Source organism: Pipistrellus hanaki (assembly GCF_964339955.1).
Source record: "Pipistrellus hanaki genome assembly, chromosome: 9".
Lineage (NCBI taxonomy): Eukaryota > Metazoa > Chordata > Mammalia > Chiroptera > Vespertilionidae > Pipistrellus > Pipistrellus hanaki.
The window spans coordinates 31,253,918-31,270,287 of NC_140511.1; the positions used below are offsets into that span (position 1 = coordinate 31,253,918).

General features: G+C 34.7%; 1 protein-coding gene across 6 annotated transcripts in view; it reads left to right on the forward strand.

Annotated features, from left to right (window-relative positions):
- The window catches only part of GRM5 (glutamate metabotropic receptor 5), a 399,229-nt gene that overhangs the window by 133,967 nt on the left and 248,892 nt on the right, over positions 1–16,370 (forward strand). For all 6 annotated transcript variants that reach the window (XM_084894637.1, XM_084894640.1, XM_084894641.1 and 3 more), the window contains exon 3: positions 3,343–3,592. In XM_084894637.1, the coding sequence (XP_084750763.1) occupies positions 3,343–3,592 (250 nt within the window). The remainder of the gene's footprint in view (positions 1–3,342; positions 3,593–16,370) is intronic.

Below are 16,370 nucleotides of genomic sequence, written 5' to 3' on the forward strand. Positions count from 1 at the left end.
TGAAAAAGAAGTAAATCTTTGCTTTCTCAGATTTGTCCTCATTCTGTACCTTGCTTGAAATCTACTTAATTTTCTTTGAGAAGCCTATGAACTTTTTTTTATGTTTCTCCTTTTTAAAATTGTGCAATTCCAGAATAGTCATTTTATGCACTACTGAAAATCTCAACATTTCAGTCTTCCCAATTTTATTAGATAACATATATTCCTGTTTTTAATCCCCGGCATTCAATGGGCTTTTTTATTAAATTAAAAATATTATTCTGCAGAATTTTTATGTCTCATGTCTATTAAGATTGTTTCCCATTTAAATTTTAAAGTGTACCACTTGGGCTTTGATCAGATAAAATCATGTTTCCTAGTAAGCTTATTCTTTAGTCTAATGTTCAGTACTAATGCCACTTGCCATATTATTTGTTTTAGATGTTCCAAGAGAGAGCAGCTTAACTATGCCTAGAAAATATATATATATATATATATATATATTTTTTTTTTTTTTTACTATCCCAGTGGGTGCAATTGATTGGGTTCAGGCTACCTGTCAGCTATTTTACAAATGTTAAATGTAATACACAAAATGCCCGTATGTTAAGCAGTGTTATCTCTGATTTTCAGGTGAGAAAATGGAGATTTAGAGAGATTGTTCAAGCTGAATTAGAACTCAGAACTTCCTAATAATGAAATTCCCTCCCTATATACAAGCTGCTTCCATATAACTTACTGAATAAAGAAAACAATGTTAAAATAAAGCTGTCAGCAGAGGAGATAAAGATTATGAATTTGTCTGGCATAGTTTCTTGTTTTAACTGTAAATATATTGAGGATTTCCATTAATGTAATCACAATTGCTGTACATCTAACTTGATTTATGTAAATGCCCCAGCATTACTCAAAGCATGAAGTTCAAGACAGTTGAAAACAGAATTGTCTAAAAAATAAATCAGAAAACAGGTTACTCAGATTAATGTAAAACTAGTAATTTAGGCCCCTTGGCACATTTTTCAGAGAGAGGCTTTTAAACTTTCTTAATTGCAAAATAACTGCATTGCCCACCTGCCATCACCATAGAGGGTCCTTGTTGCTTTGTTTCTGGAGAAGGAGAGGTGCAGCTGGCCCACTTGCATTTTTAGCTGGGACTTAAGATAGCCTGCTCTACTTTGCCCTTTAAAACTGCACAAAAATCCAACCTCAATGTCAAGTGTCTCCTTAGCAGAGGTTCCTGTGGATCACATATAAGACTAGGAGGGAGAAGATATATATTCAAACCAAGACTCTGCCATCTACTTGCTAAATGTGACTTCACATGCATCTACTGTGAGGGAAAAATATATTACCTTTATCACAGACTTGGTGTAAGGAGCAGTGAGGTAATGTATATAAACTGACTTTCCAAAATTAAAAATGTTGTACAGGTATAATTATTAGTTATATCTAATATAGTCATATAGTAAAACTTATGCAAATGAATGCCTTGTACTCTCTTATTCATTTGATATCTACTTCTGATGAAATTCCCAGTTCCTAGGTGTGGTAGATTTTTAGGCCAGTTATATCTTTATACTTCCCTCTATAGGACTCTCTTTCACGGCCTGCGTAGAAAGAGTTCCAATTCAGGGTTCAGCTTCTGGAGAAGGGCCGCACACAAATGAAAAGAGACTTGAAGAAATTCAATTTGGCGATATGGGGGGCCAGGCGGTAGTCCAACTCTAGTGGGAGAACTACTACTGCTCTGGCCCTGCCATCCCTTTTATTGAGGCTTTGGGGAACACATCTTAAGCAACATAAACAGAAATTTACATGTAGCCCTTAGGCAGGAAATAACAGAAACTTGTAGATTCTGTTTTAGCTAACAAAATCTCAACTAAAGGTTAGAGCAATTAAGGTTTTTGACCAGCCTTCCTGGCTTCCTGTCAATATCTCTTTTTCAGTGAAACTGATTTGGTTTCCCCTCAGGTCACATAATAGTTTCCTGTATTCTTCAAATAAATGCCCCTTACCCATCCAATTTCTTGAAAAATCAAAAAAATGAGCCCAGTCTGAGTTATAGAGCTTTAAAAGGCTCAAAAAATTATCTAAAATTGAAGCAAAATGGCATATAACTGGGAAGGAGAAATGCAGATATAATTGGGTTTCTGACTCTCTTATAAGTCAGCCATAGAAGAATGCAGATCTGTGAATGGAGTGCAGCCTCCCACCTACTGCATGTAAAACTCTGGGCGAATATAAACCTAACTGCCTCATCTGTTTTTAAATCTGTAGCATGGATGTTGTATGCATATCTCAAAGTATTAATGTGAAAGTAAAATGCAATCACATATACAAAGGTCTTACACTTCCTAGCAAACAGTAGATTGTCAATATTTATCCCCATTTTCTGTTAATTTTAAAAGTCTGCCACCAATCCTTAGTCTCTAAATTTTTCAGAAATGTTCAGTTATTCCCTAATATAACTAACTTTCCTATGGTTGTATAGAATGAAACTTTAAATGCTTCTCATAAGCTTATACATTTAACTTTCACATTACTAAAATCTCCAGGATCTTAATTTTTCAGTTGGGACAAAACCACAAATTCTCATGATTATTAATAAAAAATGAATAATATTCTAAAATATAATATGCCATAAGGTATTTGTATAATATATATATATATATATATATATATATATATATATATATATATATCTTTAAATATTGAAATCTAAATCAGTGGGGTGAGATGATCATATGAGAAGCAAAGGAAAGTAAGAGAAAAGAGAAAAATAGATAAATCTCTCTCATCATCTCACACTAGAATATAAGCTTTTTTGAATCAAAGGGTAGCTGAATTACTTGTACTTTTAATATTATTCTCTATCTCAGTGAAAATTTTTTTAAAGTTCAATGCAGCCCTGGTCGAGTGACCCAGTTGGTTGGAGCATTGTCCTTTACACAAAAGGTTTCAGGTTCAAATTCTGGTCAGGACACATACTCAGACTGTGGGTTTCATCCCCACTCAGGGCGCATACAGGAGGCAACTAAAATTGATGTTTCTCTCACACATCTCTCTCTCTCTCTCTCTCTCTCTCTCTCTCTCTCTCTCTCTCTCTCTCTCTCTATCTCTGTCTCTTAATAAAAGCATATCCTTGAATGAGGATTTAGAAAAAGTTCAATGGATATATGTATAACATGGTTTTATTGTAAATTGCTCCAAAAGAGCAAGTCAGTAAAATAGCAAAAACTCATTCAGGTCTTCAGATTACAAATCCAAGACCACCAAGTAACCTTCAAGCTCCTGCCTTTTAATTGTACCAACGAATCCAATACTCCCATTTTATTACCCCTCTGCTTATCTGTCTTCACACAGGCAACTACGGAGAAAGTGGAATGGAAGCTTTCAAAGATATGTCAGCCAAGGAAGGAATCTGCATTGCTCACTCTTACAAAATCTACAGCAACGCGGGGGAGCAGAGCTTCGATAAGCTGCTGAAGAAGCTCAGGAGTCACTTGCCCAAGGCCCGGGTTGTAGCCTGCTTCTGTGAGGGCATGACCGTGCGTGGACTGCTGATGGCTATGAGGCGCCTGGGTCTAGCTGGAGAATTTCTGCTTCTTGGCAGGTGAGTGACAATTATAAGAAAATTCACATGGAGGTAATACCAGGAATTTGGCAGCATCAAAGTTTATCTTTAGATGCACAAGGATAGTTGCTTTGGAAGCTTAATCTGTGTAGTAGAAGTAGAGTTTAAATATACAACATCAGAGCCTGGAAATAATCATGGAAAATAAGTAGATATGCCAGGTGCTGATTAACGAGGACAACAGGAATAAACGCATAAAGATGATGATTACTTAAGCCCTCCAAAAAAATGACTCTAAGGAAAGGAGATGGATTTGTAAATGCTCGCATAATTCTCTTGGGAAGTAAAGACATTTGAAACTTTTTGCTGTTGCTTTTGAAATTGATTTTGAGAATGGCTACCTAAGCTTGTTTTATAATAATAGAATCATAGAATTTTGGGTTTGAAAGTGAGGAATTGCTTTCAAAACTAATATTGAGAAGCATTGGAAAGTTGGCTCATTATTTTATATAACAAAAGTGTTATTACCTTGCCTGATCACCCAGACAAGTTTCTAAAAGATTAACTTCTATAGGATTGACTTTAATTAGCTGCATAATCCATTTGATTGGCACAACTCAGTTCAATCCCTGCTGATGTTGAATCAGTGTATAAGTTAGGGTTCTTCAGAGAAACAGAATATATATATATATATATATATATATATATATATATATATATATATATATATCACATTTATATATTTATAAAGACCTAAGAAAGCCCATAATGTAGTTTTGGTCCAATAGCTGGCAGCCCTGAGACTAAGCAGAGACAATGTTTCAATTCACATTTGAAGAACAGAAAAGACCGATGTCCCAATTCATGTGGGCACACAGGGAGAGTTCCCTCTAGCTCTGTTTTTTGTTTGTTTGTTTGTTTTTTGTTTTGTTTTTTTGTTTCATTCAGATCTTTGGTTGGATGAGGCTCACTCACATTAGGGAGAACAATCTGCATTAGTCGGTCTATGAATACAAATGTCAATATCATCTAGAAACACCCTCATAGACACACCCAGAATAATATTTGACCAAATAAATGTCTGAACACCTCATGGCCCAGTCAAGTTGTCACATAAAATGAACTATTGCCATCGGTAAGAGGACACCAGAGCTTGAATGTGATCGCAATTCACTCACTGTTTTATACCTTGAAAAAGTAATCTTGTAATCACATATCTTTTCTCAATAGGCAACCAATTTAAAAATTATTGAAAACCTTCAGAACCACTGCGTCTTCCTCAATATGACTGTCCAAAATAGAAAGCCATCTTATTTGTTACTAATTTTTAATAGCTCATTTAAAAATAATAAAACAAAAAACATGGCCCTGGCTGGTGTGACTTGGTTGGGTGTCATCCTGAGCACTGAAAGGAAGGTTGCTGGTTCCATTACCAGTAAGGGCACAAGTTCAAGTTTCCACTTTTGGGCTTGATCCTCAATAGGAGACTTGGAGGAGGCAGCCAATTGATGTTGCACTCTCTTCTCTCTCTTTCTCTCTCTCTCTCAAAACAAAAAAAATCAATTTAAAACAACATGGTTTCTTTGTTTTCCAAATGCTTAAATGACCTTCTATGATCAGACATAGCTCCTGCTTGGCTATATTTTATGATAGCCATTTTATGTACCTAATTCTTTTCTGTCTGACCTGATGGCAGTAGATTGATGGTACTATTTTAATGTGAGGCTACTATCCTTCATAAAAGTGATATTGAGTGAGATTCCTTTTTCATCAGTGTCATGCATTTTATCTAAAATCATTCCCAGTTGGCAAGAGTGATGCACCAGTTAGTTCTCTACAACCCAGGAGCATTTCCACTGCCAATATTTTAAAATTCCAAATTGCAGTGCTGCACCGGGGGTAAAAGAACAGGAAAGAAAAGGTTGGCCTTAAACAATCTTGCCTTTCTGATAGGGAATAAGGGATTTTGTGCCTCCTGTCTGCTTTTTGGCCAACATCAATAAGACAAATCAGTAGCATTTGTTTTTAGTTCTAATTTGTCAATGACTAAATGTTTTTTGATTGCATGTACACAAAGAAAATTGACTGATCCTTTTTTGTTACTTTCCATCTGTATTTTTATTGTCAACAGCACCAGAAGGAAATAATTCATTGTTTCCTTTGTTTTTAAAATTTATTCTGTATATGCTATTTATAATAACTTCTCTTCAAATTATTTAATGCATAGGTGATAGTTTGATAACCTTTAATTAGATTTCTTAATACATTAATTGATTGGCTAATACTTGAAAATTGACTTGAGCACCAGTTCATTCCATCTTTGAGCAATTTTTTTAGAAAGCCTTCCTTATTCTCAATTAAAAAATAACTCCCTGAAGTTTCCACCCATTGAATCATATTATTTTTTTTGAAAGTAATATACAATACTTTTTCAAATAATTGGAAACAACAGTATGGTCCTCAGTCCCCTTCATCTTCTCTTTGAAGCCTTTTTTTACTTCTTTCATTCCTGCTTATTCATAGTGAAGTGGCACTCAGAGTACTGATAAAACCATTTATAATATCATTTATCAAGTACTATATGCCCATTATTATGCTAAGCAGTTTATATACATTGTTTTGTTTAATTATTCATTTGATAAATATTGAGTGCCTTTATTCTGTGTTAAGATACTGGGTTAAACAATGACTAAAACAGATAACAATCACTACTCTTACAAGTTACATAAAGGATAATGAGTACAAGTAAAACAAAATAAATCTTAAGAACAACTTGCATGTTGAGTACTATTACCATCTCCATTTTATAGATAGTGACCTCAAAACTCAATAAATATTGAGTAATAATGATATGAAGAAGGCCATATACATGTATGTGAAAAATATAAAATTAAAATAGTCTGTGTAACTCTAGAGACTGAGTATTTAGCATTGTGTTTTACTGCTTCTCAGTAAGTTTAAAGTATTCCTGATCATAAAATTGGAGGTCTGGGGTAGTGAGCTGAAAAGCAAAATTTAGTAGTTATAAGAGAGAATTTAGACCATCTACTCATTCTCATTTATAAGTTGAGAAAATCGGTACTCCAAAAGTTTGGATGCCATAGTGAAGGTTATACAAGAACCCAATTACGATGACCCTTAATCCAGTGTTTTTCTCTATTAGCCTGTCTCCTATAGAGTAGATATAGGGGAGACTTTATAAACTGTTAGCAAATTTTCAGTTCTTCAGAGATCCTGATGTATAAGGAAACTACCCTACATAATTCAAATTTAAGTTAGCCTTTAATTAAAAAAATGTATTTTATTGATTTTTTTACAGACAGGAAGAGAGAGGGATAGTTAGAAATATCAAGAGAGAGAAATATCAATTAGCTGCCTCCTGTACACCCCCTACTGGGGATGTGCCCACAGCCAAGGTAGTACATGCCCTGACCTGAATAGAACCTTGGACCTTTCAGTCCACAGGCTGATGCTCTCTCTATCCACTGAGCCAAACCGGTTTTGGCTAAGTTAGCCTTTTTAAATTAACGTTCCCCCTAAAAAATTCCTCTTAGTATTTTGAGATCATTTTGTTTGCATATAATCTCCCAATGTCCATACTTCCTCCTTTCCCCACCCCCAATTTTACTTGGATGGATGTTTCTTAGAAACCAGAAGTCAAGCTATGAGAAAAGAATATATATTCATAAATTTTTAGAGAATCTGACATTTAATGACTTTAGTTACTTATAAATCTCTCCAGTGGCCTTGGCACAGCCAACTTTAATAGGTCATTCAACTAAAATGTTTGGCCGGAGTAAGATAACTCTACTGCTTAAGACAACCTCATCCATCAACATATCTCCCCATCTGAGCCGCACATCAATCAAATGTTGGAGTGATGTAGACCTGGCCACTGTGTCTCCTCATTTGAGATCTGGGTAATCTGCTGTCTCACTGCCAATAAAAGCATCGTTTCCAAGTCCCTGAAATAGTCTTGCTAAACACTTTGGCTCTGACAACAGAATAGGATCAATAATCTAAACAAAAATGACATTTCTAAAGGGACTTATTTTTTTTTTTTAGTATGGATACAGTGTTTTAGTTATTGATCTCAGAAAATGTTATTTGAGATATATTATTTATGAATTGTAGACTTGAATATGAACTTGGAAACAAGGACCAATTTTTAGCAAATTATATAAAGATCACTTTTTCTTGTCTAAGATTAACTGAAAGTGTTTACCTATTTGAATGAAGATTCTCTGTTCTTTAATTTGATGATTGTTATCAAGCCATAAAAGAAAATATACTTAAATTTCAAATATACTTGGGGATTATACCTGGTATTTCCTAGTAGGTGGTCACGCTATATCAATATTTCTTAAAATGGAAAGGACAAGAGCTTACTGTAATGAATATATTTGTGGGTAGAATTACAAATATTTGTTCTAGTAAAACTATGATAGCAGCCACTAACCAGAAGTAGACATTAGTCTTTATTGTATAGTGCCAGAGTATTTTTTCAAATTAAAGCAATTCAAAAACAAGTATACTTGTGTTCAATCTGGCCACTCAGTATCATTTAATTGTTATGTAAAACAAAGTTATTTCCTTGAATTCTTATATATGTATGGAGACAAGGAGGGAGGGAATGAAAGTAATGGAGGAAGTAAGAAGAAGTGATGATGAGAGGAGATAAGAGGAAATGAAAGGAGAGAAAGTGAGGAGAGACAGAGACAGAAAGACACTATGTAAATGCTTTGAACAATACTGGATATATTAAGTTTTAGATGGCTTTGAGCTTGATATTAATATCCCCATTTTATAGGGGAGAAAATTGAGACTCAAAGAAGGTAGATGACTGGGCAAGACCATGCCAGTTTCTTGTCTTCCCTCCATCCCCCAATTTCACTTGGATGCGTGTTTCTTAGAAACTAGAAGTCAAGCTATGAGAAAAGAATATATATTCATAAATGAGAGATGGTTTTTAGCAACATAAATGTTTTCACACTTAGGATAAGCTCAGTTTACTTTTATTTTTGTTTTTTCTGTGTTAGGTTATTTTTGAAAAGTAAATGAGCCTAGTAAATGCCTTGAAAATTGTTGAGATTTTTGTGATGAATTCATAATGCAAACAAGTCAGCCAAACCATGCCCATTTTGCCTAAAAATTGTCTTATTGCTTATCTACAGTGAGTTGGGAAGAATAAACTACTTGCATAATGTTCATTCTATAAAATGGCAGTTGTTTAGATATACATCCCTGGAATGATATGCAAAATTTTCTGAACCATATGGGTTGAGCAGAGAGTAAAGAGAGCATGGATAAAAATTTTGGAGAGGGCCTAGGAGACAATATTTTCAGCCTTACAGTGTTTTGATACTTATTCTATTATTGGGTAAGAATTTATTTGGGGGGGTTAAAAATATGATAGCTGTAATTTTCCAAAAGATAATTCTGGGATATGGATTATAGATAGAAGAGTTAAGACAGATACAGGGGATCGATGTTCCTAACAAAAATTACGCTATTGATAAGACACGGTGGGTGATGAAAAGGTGGCAGACCAAGAACTACTTATTAATGAAAATATGCTATTACCTTGTTTGTGGAGATAGTACTAGGGGTTTTTTCAATCATGTCAAAATGTATACATTAAGTGTGTTCAACTTATTGCATATTATTTATAATTTAAGTCGAAAAAAATAAATGTGGGAGATGCTAATGTGTTGGATACTGTGGGGAGCAGGGGGAAATGTCAAGGATGACTCCTAGTTTCTTATGCTGTTTGATAGCATAAATGATGGTACCCTTAGTGAAATGAAGACAATTGGGGGAAAATAATGTATGAGGTAGATAAGAGATATAATTTCAGTTTTGGATAAGTTGACCTAATGTGCACTTTAAATATAAAAATAGTCAATAAAGTAGGAGAATATTTTATTGGAGCTCAAAACAGATATATAGGCTGTAAATATTGGAGCTCAAGAGAGAAATAAAGGCTCTAAGTAAAAATTAATGAGTTATCTTGGTATTTCAGATGTACTAAGGGAAGGCATAGGTGTGTAGAATTAAGAGAGAGAAAATTGAAGAATTTAGCTTTGAGGAACCTCAATACTTAATGGTTGGAGAAAAGGCTATGAAAAGAAGAGAGAGAAAGAGGCAAATCTGGAGATATAGAAGGAAAACTCAGAGAGTGCCCTGCCATCCAGCCAATGGGAAAGAGTAATTAAAGGTGAGAAAACCACTGTCAAATTATTCTAAGAGAGTAAGTAGAAATAATACTGAATAGGTCTTTGCATTTATTGAACTGGAAGTAATTAATGATTTAACAAGAGATGGATATATGGAAAAATAAAATCAGATTCAGTACAAAGTAGCTAGTATCAAGTAGCTAATAGGTGAGTATAGGTAGAAATGAACTCATGGCATATAAACCACTGTTTTGTGACATTAATCTAATAAGGGATAGAGAATCATAAAAACTTCATCTTGAGGAAAAATCAGGTCAAGAGAAAGATTTCTTAACATAATATTTTTATTTCCCCCACAAAACTATAATTTATGATAATAAAAAAAATAATTTAAATGGGGTACAAAGTTATAAAATGAAAGGCATGTATACTTCCACATCTGTATTAACAAAGTATTATTAAATTTTTTGGCATTTGCTATTCTTACAGGTGAAATTGGCATCATTTTTTAATTTGTAGTTCTTCATTTATGATTGAAATTATGTAACTTTTATATATAAATAAGTGATATATTTGTATATTTTCTATAAGCTACCAAATCATGCATTTAGTTCATTTTTGTGGTTAGTTTTCTTAGTGATTTTCAACCTTTTTAATCTCATGGCATACATGAATTAATTTCTAAAATTCTGGGGCACACCAAAAAATGTATTTTTTGCCAATCTGACAAAAATATGTATAATTTTGATTTATTCACACTGGATGGTTATTGTTGTGTTGGCTGTTGTCATTTTTTTTTATTTGACAACCTAAGGGAAAAGAGATCAGTGCCCATGACTAAATAGTCAGGTATTGCATATTTTAAAAATTCTTGTGGCAGCCTGGCTAGTGTGGCTCAGCAGTTGAGCAGTGATCTAGGAGTCAGGAGGTCACAGTTTGATTCCCAGTCAGGCCACATGCCTGTGATATGGGCTCAATCCCCAGTAGGGGGGTGTGATGATCCTCTCTCATCATTGATGTTTCTATTTCTCTGTATCCCTTATGCTCTGAAATCAATAAGAATATATATTTTAAAAAAATTCTTGTTGTACATCAGGTGAAAATTGCTGGTTTTCATAAAAGCACTTTACAACTTAAGAAAAGTAGTTCATTGACATGTGTAACAAATATTTTTCCTTTTGTCATTTAATTTTAATTATGGCATTTTGAACAATGCCAAACTTTATCTTTTAGTAATTTTCTTCACATTTTTCTTTAATGACTCATAGGATTTGTATATTGCAAGTAGAGGCCAACCACAGAGGTTTGTTTAATTGGTTGATTAATTTTATTTTATTTACTTATTTCCCCCCCCATTTTTTATTTATTATGGTATCACATGATTGTCCTCATCCCCCCAATCCCATCCCAAACCCCTCCCTACATATGCCCTCACCCCCCTGTTGTCCATGGCCACTGGCCAGGCCCATGTGCATGCACACGATTCCTTTGGTTGATCTCTTCCCCTTTACCCACACCTTCCCCTACTTTCCCTCTGAGGTTTGAAAGTCTGTTCAGTGCTTCTCTTTCTTTGAGTCTGTTTTTGTTCATCAGTCTATGTTGTTCATCATTTCCTCTAGATGTGTGAGAACATGTGATCTAAGAAATACCCTTGTAAGAACCTAAACTGAGAAAAGCCATAATGGTTATGCTGAGAGGCAAATGAGTCAGTCTGTAGTGAGTTCCTTTCTGGATCAACAGTTCTTTTGAGTCCCAATTTCAATGTCAAATAGTTCCTTGTGTATACATGTTAGCCATGCTATTTCAGATCTGGTTGGTGGACAAACGGTGGTAATGCAGGTCTGACCGTCTTTGGTTTGGTCCTGGGCATCCTTCAGCAACACGCAGCTGCTGTCTGCTGGTATGGTGAGGTCTCATCAGATCCAGGTAGGATAGAAAATTTTAATAAATGGGGGGGGGGATTAATAGTATAATCTCCCCCCCCCCAATGTGGGAATGGGTGGCAAAGCATATGTGGAGGGAACAAGCTGAGGAAGTCAACTCCAGAATTGGAACAAAATAAACCAGGGACGAAAGTAGATATGTTTAAAAGTTTTTAAATGGGAACTTCAATTGATAGTCCCTCTTTTCTTTGTAAATTTGGAGGCAAGAAGGGTGTGTGTGTGTGTGTGTGTGTGTGTGTGTGTGTGTTGCAGGAGGTGAGGAGGTGGTAGGTTGAGAAGTGTCAGTAGAGATTGGAGATCCAAGAAAATGCATCATTAATAAGTGTTTTCATATACTTCTTTACTTTTGCTTTATTTTACTACATCTTTTATAAATAATGGTGAGAAAAATATGTCTATATTATAATGAAGAAATATTCTTAAAATAACAAATTTAATATTTGTACCTGTAGTGTCACATCGATATTGTAATGAACTGTCACTGTTGTTAGGGGTTCTTTTTTAATTTAATTATTTTATTGTTTAAAGTATTACATATGTCTCCTTTTTTCCCCATTGACCTCTCCCTGGCCACTCCCACACCCCAGTACATCCTTTCATTCCCCTTCTGTCTGTATTTATTGGTTTTGCTTATATGCATGCATACGAGCCCTTTGCTTTGGTTGATCTCTTACCACCCTCCTCCACCTTACCCTGTTTTCCCCCTGAAATTCAACAGTCTGTTTGATGCTTCTGTGTCTCTGGATCTAGTTTTGTTCATTATATTCCACAAATGAGTGAGATCATGTGATGTTTATCTTTCTCCAACTGGCTTATTTCACTTAGCATAATGCTCTCTAGGTCCATCAGTGCTGTTGCAAATGGCAAGAGTTCTTTCCTTTTTACAGCGGTGTAGTATTCCATAGGTGTACCATTGGTTTTAATCCACTCCCCTGATGATGGGCACTTAGGCTGTTTCCAAATCCTAGCTATTGTAAATTGTGCTGCTATGAACATAGGGGTGCATATATCCTCTTTAATTGGTGTTTCTGATTTCTTGAGATATATTCCTGAAGTGGGATTACTAGGTCAAATGGGAGTTCCATTTTTAATTTTTTGAGGAAACTCCATACTCTTTTCCACAGTAGCTGCACCAGTCTGCATTCCCAACAGCGGTGCACAAGGGTTTTTTTTGTTTTGTTTTGTTTTGTTTTTCTCTCCACATCCTCCTCAGCACTTGTCATTTGTTGATTTGTTGATGACAGCCATTCTGACAGATGTAAATTGGTACCTCATTGTCATTTTGATTTGCATCTCTCAGATGATTGGTGACTTTGAACATGTTTTCACATGTCTCCTTTCCTTCATTATGTCCTCTTTCAAAAAGGGTCTATTAGATCCTTCATCCATTTTTGATTGGATTATTTATCTTCCTTTTTTAAAGTTGTATGAGTTCGCTATAAATTTTGGAGATTAAACCCTTATCGGAGATAGCATTGGCAAATATGTTCTCCCATGTAGTGGGCTCTCTTGTTGTTTTGTTGATGGTTTCCTTTGCTGTGCAGAAGATTTTTATTTTGATGTAGTCCTATTTGTTTATTTTCTCCTTTTTTTAATTGTCCTAGAAGCTGTATCAGTAAAGATATTATTATAACACATGTCTGATAATTTGCTGCCTATGGATTATTCTAATATTTTATGGTGTACCATCTTTCATTTAAGTCCTTTATCCATTTTGAGTTTATTTTTGTGTATAGTGTAAATTAGTGTTCTAGTTTTATTTTTTTGCATGTATCCAATTTTCTCAACACCATTTATTAAAGAGACTGTCTTGACTTCATTGCATTCTCTTATATTCTTTCTAGCAAATCAGACCCAGCATTACATTAGAAAGATTATACACCATGACTAAGAGGGATTTATTCTGGGGATGATATGCTGGTACAATATCTGCAAATCAATAAACATTATATATCACATAAACAAATTAAGAAACAAAAATCACATAATCATATCAATTGATACAGAAAGAGCATTTGACAAAATTCAACATCCTTTCTTGATAAAAAAAAAAAGAAATCTCAGAAAAGTGGGAATAGAGGAATAATACCTCAGCATAATAAAGGCCTTATATGGCAGCCAATATCATACTCAATGGGCAAAAATTAAAACAATTTTCCCTAAGAGCAGAACAAGACAGGGATGCCCACTCTTATCACTCCTGTTTGACATAGTACTAGAAGTGCTAGCCATAGTGATCAGACAAGAAGGAGAAATAAAGGGAATCCAAATTGGAAAACAAGAAGTAAAACTGCCATTATTCACAGGTAACATAATATTGTATACAGAAAACCCTAAAGACTCCATCAAAAAACTAATAGACTTAATAAGTGAATTTAACAATGTAGTAGGATACAAAATTAACACCTAGAAATCTATAGCATTTTTAGACAGCAAAAATGAACTCACAGAAAGAGGAACTAACAAAACAATCCCATTTACCATTGCAACTGCAACAAAAATAAGATACCTACAAATAAATGTAACTAAGGAGGTAAAAGACTGGTACTTGGAAAACTACAGGACATTGAAAAAAGGAATAGAGGAAGGAATAAACAAATGGAAGAATATACAGTGTTCATGGATTGGTAGAATCAACATCGTTAAAATGTCCATACTACCCAAGTCAATCTATAGATTCAATGCAATCACCAGTAAAATACCAATGGCATATTTCACAAACCTAAAACAAACTCTCCAAAAATTCATTTGGAATAAAAAACAGAACCTGAAGAGCTGCGGCAATCCTGAGAAAGAAGAACAAACTTGGAGGGTCACAATACCAAATACCAAACTATATTGCAAACCCACTGTTCTCAAAACTGACTCCTGCTGGCATAGGAACAGACATATAGACTAATGGAACAGTACAGAGAACCCAGAAATTGACCAAGGCCATTATGCTGTTAGGGTTTTAAAGGTTGATTAAACAGCCCTGTTCTCAAATTTAAAAAAGAAAAAAAGAAAAAAAGAAACTGCATGCACACATCAGAATACAACCAAAAAAAGTGAGTCAAGCAGATCAATGCATACCCACTAATCAGAGTCTTTGATCTGTGATCCAAATGCTGCCAGCAACCCCAGAGTGATAGGTAGGCCTGGGCAATGGCAGAACTTTCCTGTTTTCTAAGATGGCTTTCAGAATGATCATAGGAAAAGTCTTAGGTTCAGGGGGCAGATTGCTCTGTTAAAGTAGAAGCTGAGTCACACATGTTTCTGGTGTCACCAGACAGATAAATCACTCATTCCTAGGAGGTGAGGGGAGGTAAATAGTGGAGAAAAGGTATGTGTTTTCTGTTCATGCCTTTCTTCCCAGAGAGTGTAAATCTCTGAAACTTTCTTCCCAGAGAGTGTAAATCTCTGATAACATGTGAAGAATAAGATATATTCTATTTCTCACAAGTCCCTTCTGAAGCCCATAGATAATATTAACTTGAACTTAATGAAGACCATGAAGCTCAGAGACATTACCTCTCTCATCAGTGTCACCATGCTCACCAGATGTGCTACTGAAAATTAGTGAAACCAGTTGCTTTAAATGGTGCTGCAGATCTGACAAATGGAAATGAGCAGAAGAAGAACCAAGGGCCTGGATGGCATCGGACAGAGAAGGTTTCCTGTGTGGGGGATGTAACCCACGGATGACATCAAGAGCCTCTTCTAGTACTGGGGCTTGTGTTTTAGAGGCATTGCATCTCAAAGGCTTCTGGGAGCTTTAAGTATGATTGCACTTATAATGTTTGTTTAGATAAAATGTTAAAACAAATGAATGATAATAATAGGAATTGTTTTCTTTGTGCAGCAAGCACTGTCCTAAGTGATGGGTTTTTATGTATTAATTCATTGATTTTTCTATAGCAATTTGATTTGAAAGCTGTTATTATAATCTCATTTTATTGCTGAGGCAACAGAGGCACAAAAGGACAACTAAATTACTCAAGATTACACAGGCAGTAAATGGTAGAGAAGGCATTGGAAGATAGCCTGTATTTTAAACACTATGGTCAACTACATTCTTCATAATCCTTAATTTCAATAATAAATTAGATCCTTATGGCATAAAATATCAATTTTTATATATTACTAATATAGACAATCCTTAATAAAGGAAAATAGTAACCAAAGATGATTCTGAAAGAGATTTCTTCTTTTTCTAAAGTAAGACAAATAAAACCGGAAATAATCCAACATGGTGTAAATCAGAAAAATTCAATAATGAGATAAATTAGTCAATCTGCATTATTATTTTCCCTGAGAATCCTCCTTTAAAATTTAGATTTCAGGAAAGAGAAGACTTAAATGTTGCTTTAGAAGAATGGTCACACATGTGAAAAAACAAAGGCAAACACAATATTGTTTTGTGTGAAACCAGGTGAAATTCATTTGTTCTTTCATTGTTTTCTGGAAGACAAGTATGACTTGATGGCATGAAGGTCTCATATACATCTTTCTCTAAGTTGGAGGACGTTGTGATGCCATTCTAAAAGCAGTGCTGACAAGCTAAGGCTCATAGGCTGACTCCAGCTCTCTCCCTGTTTCTTTTCAAAAGAAAGTTTTATTGTAAAATGTCTATGACTATCTTTGGGGTAAAATGTTAGAAGTTGGAATGGAGAGCATATGTCTCATAAATCCTAAAATATTTAGTATTTGGTCCTTTAA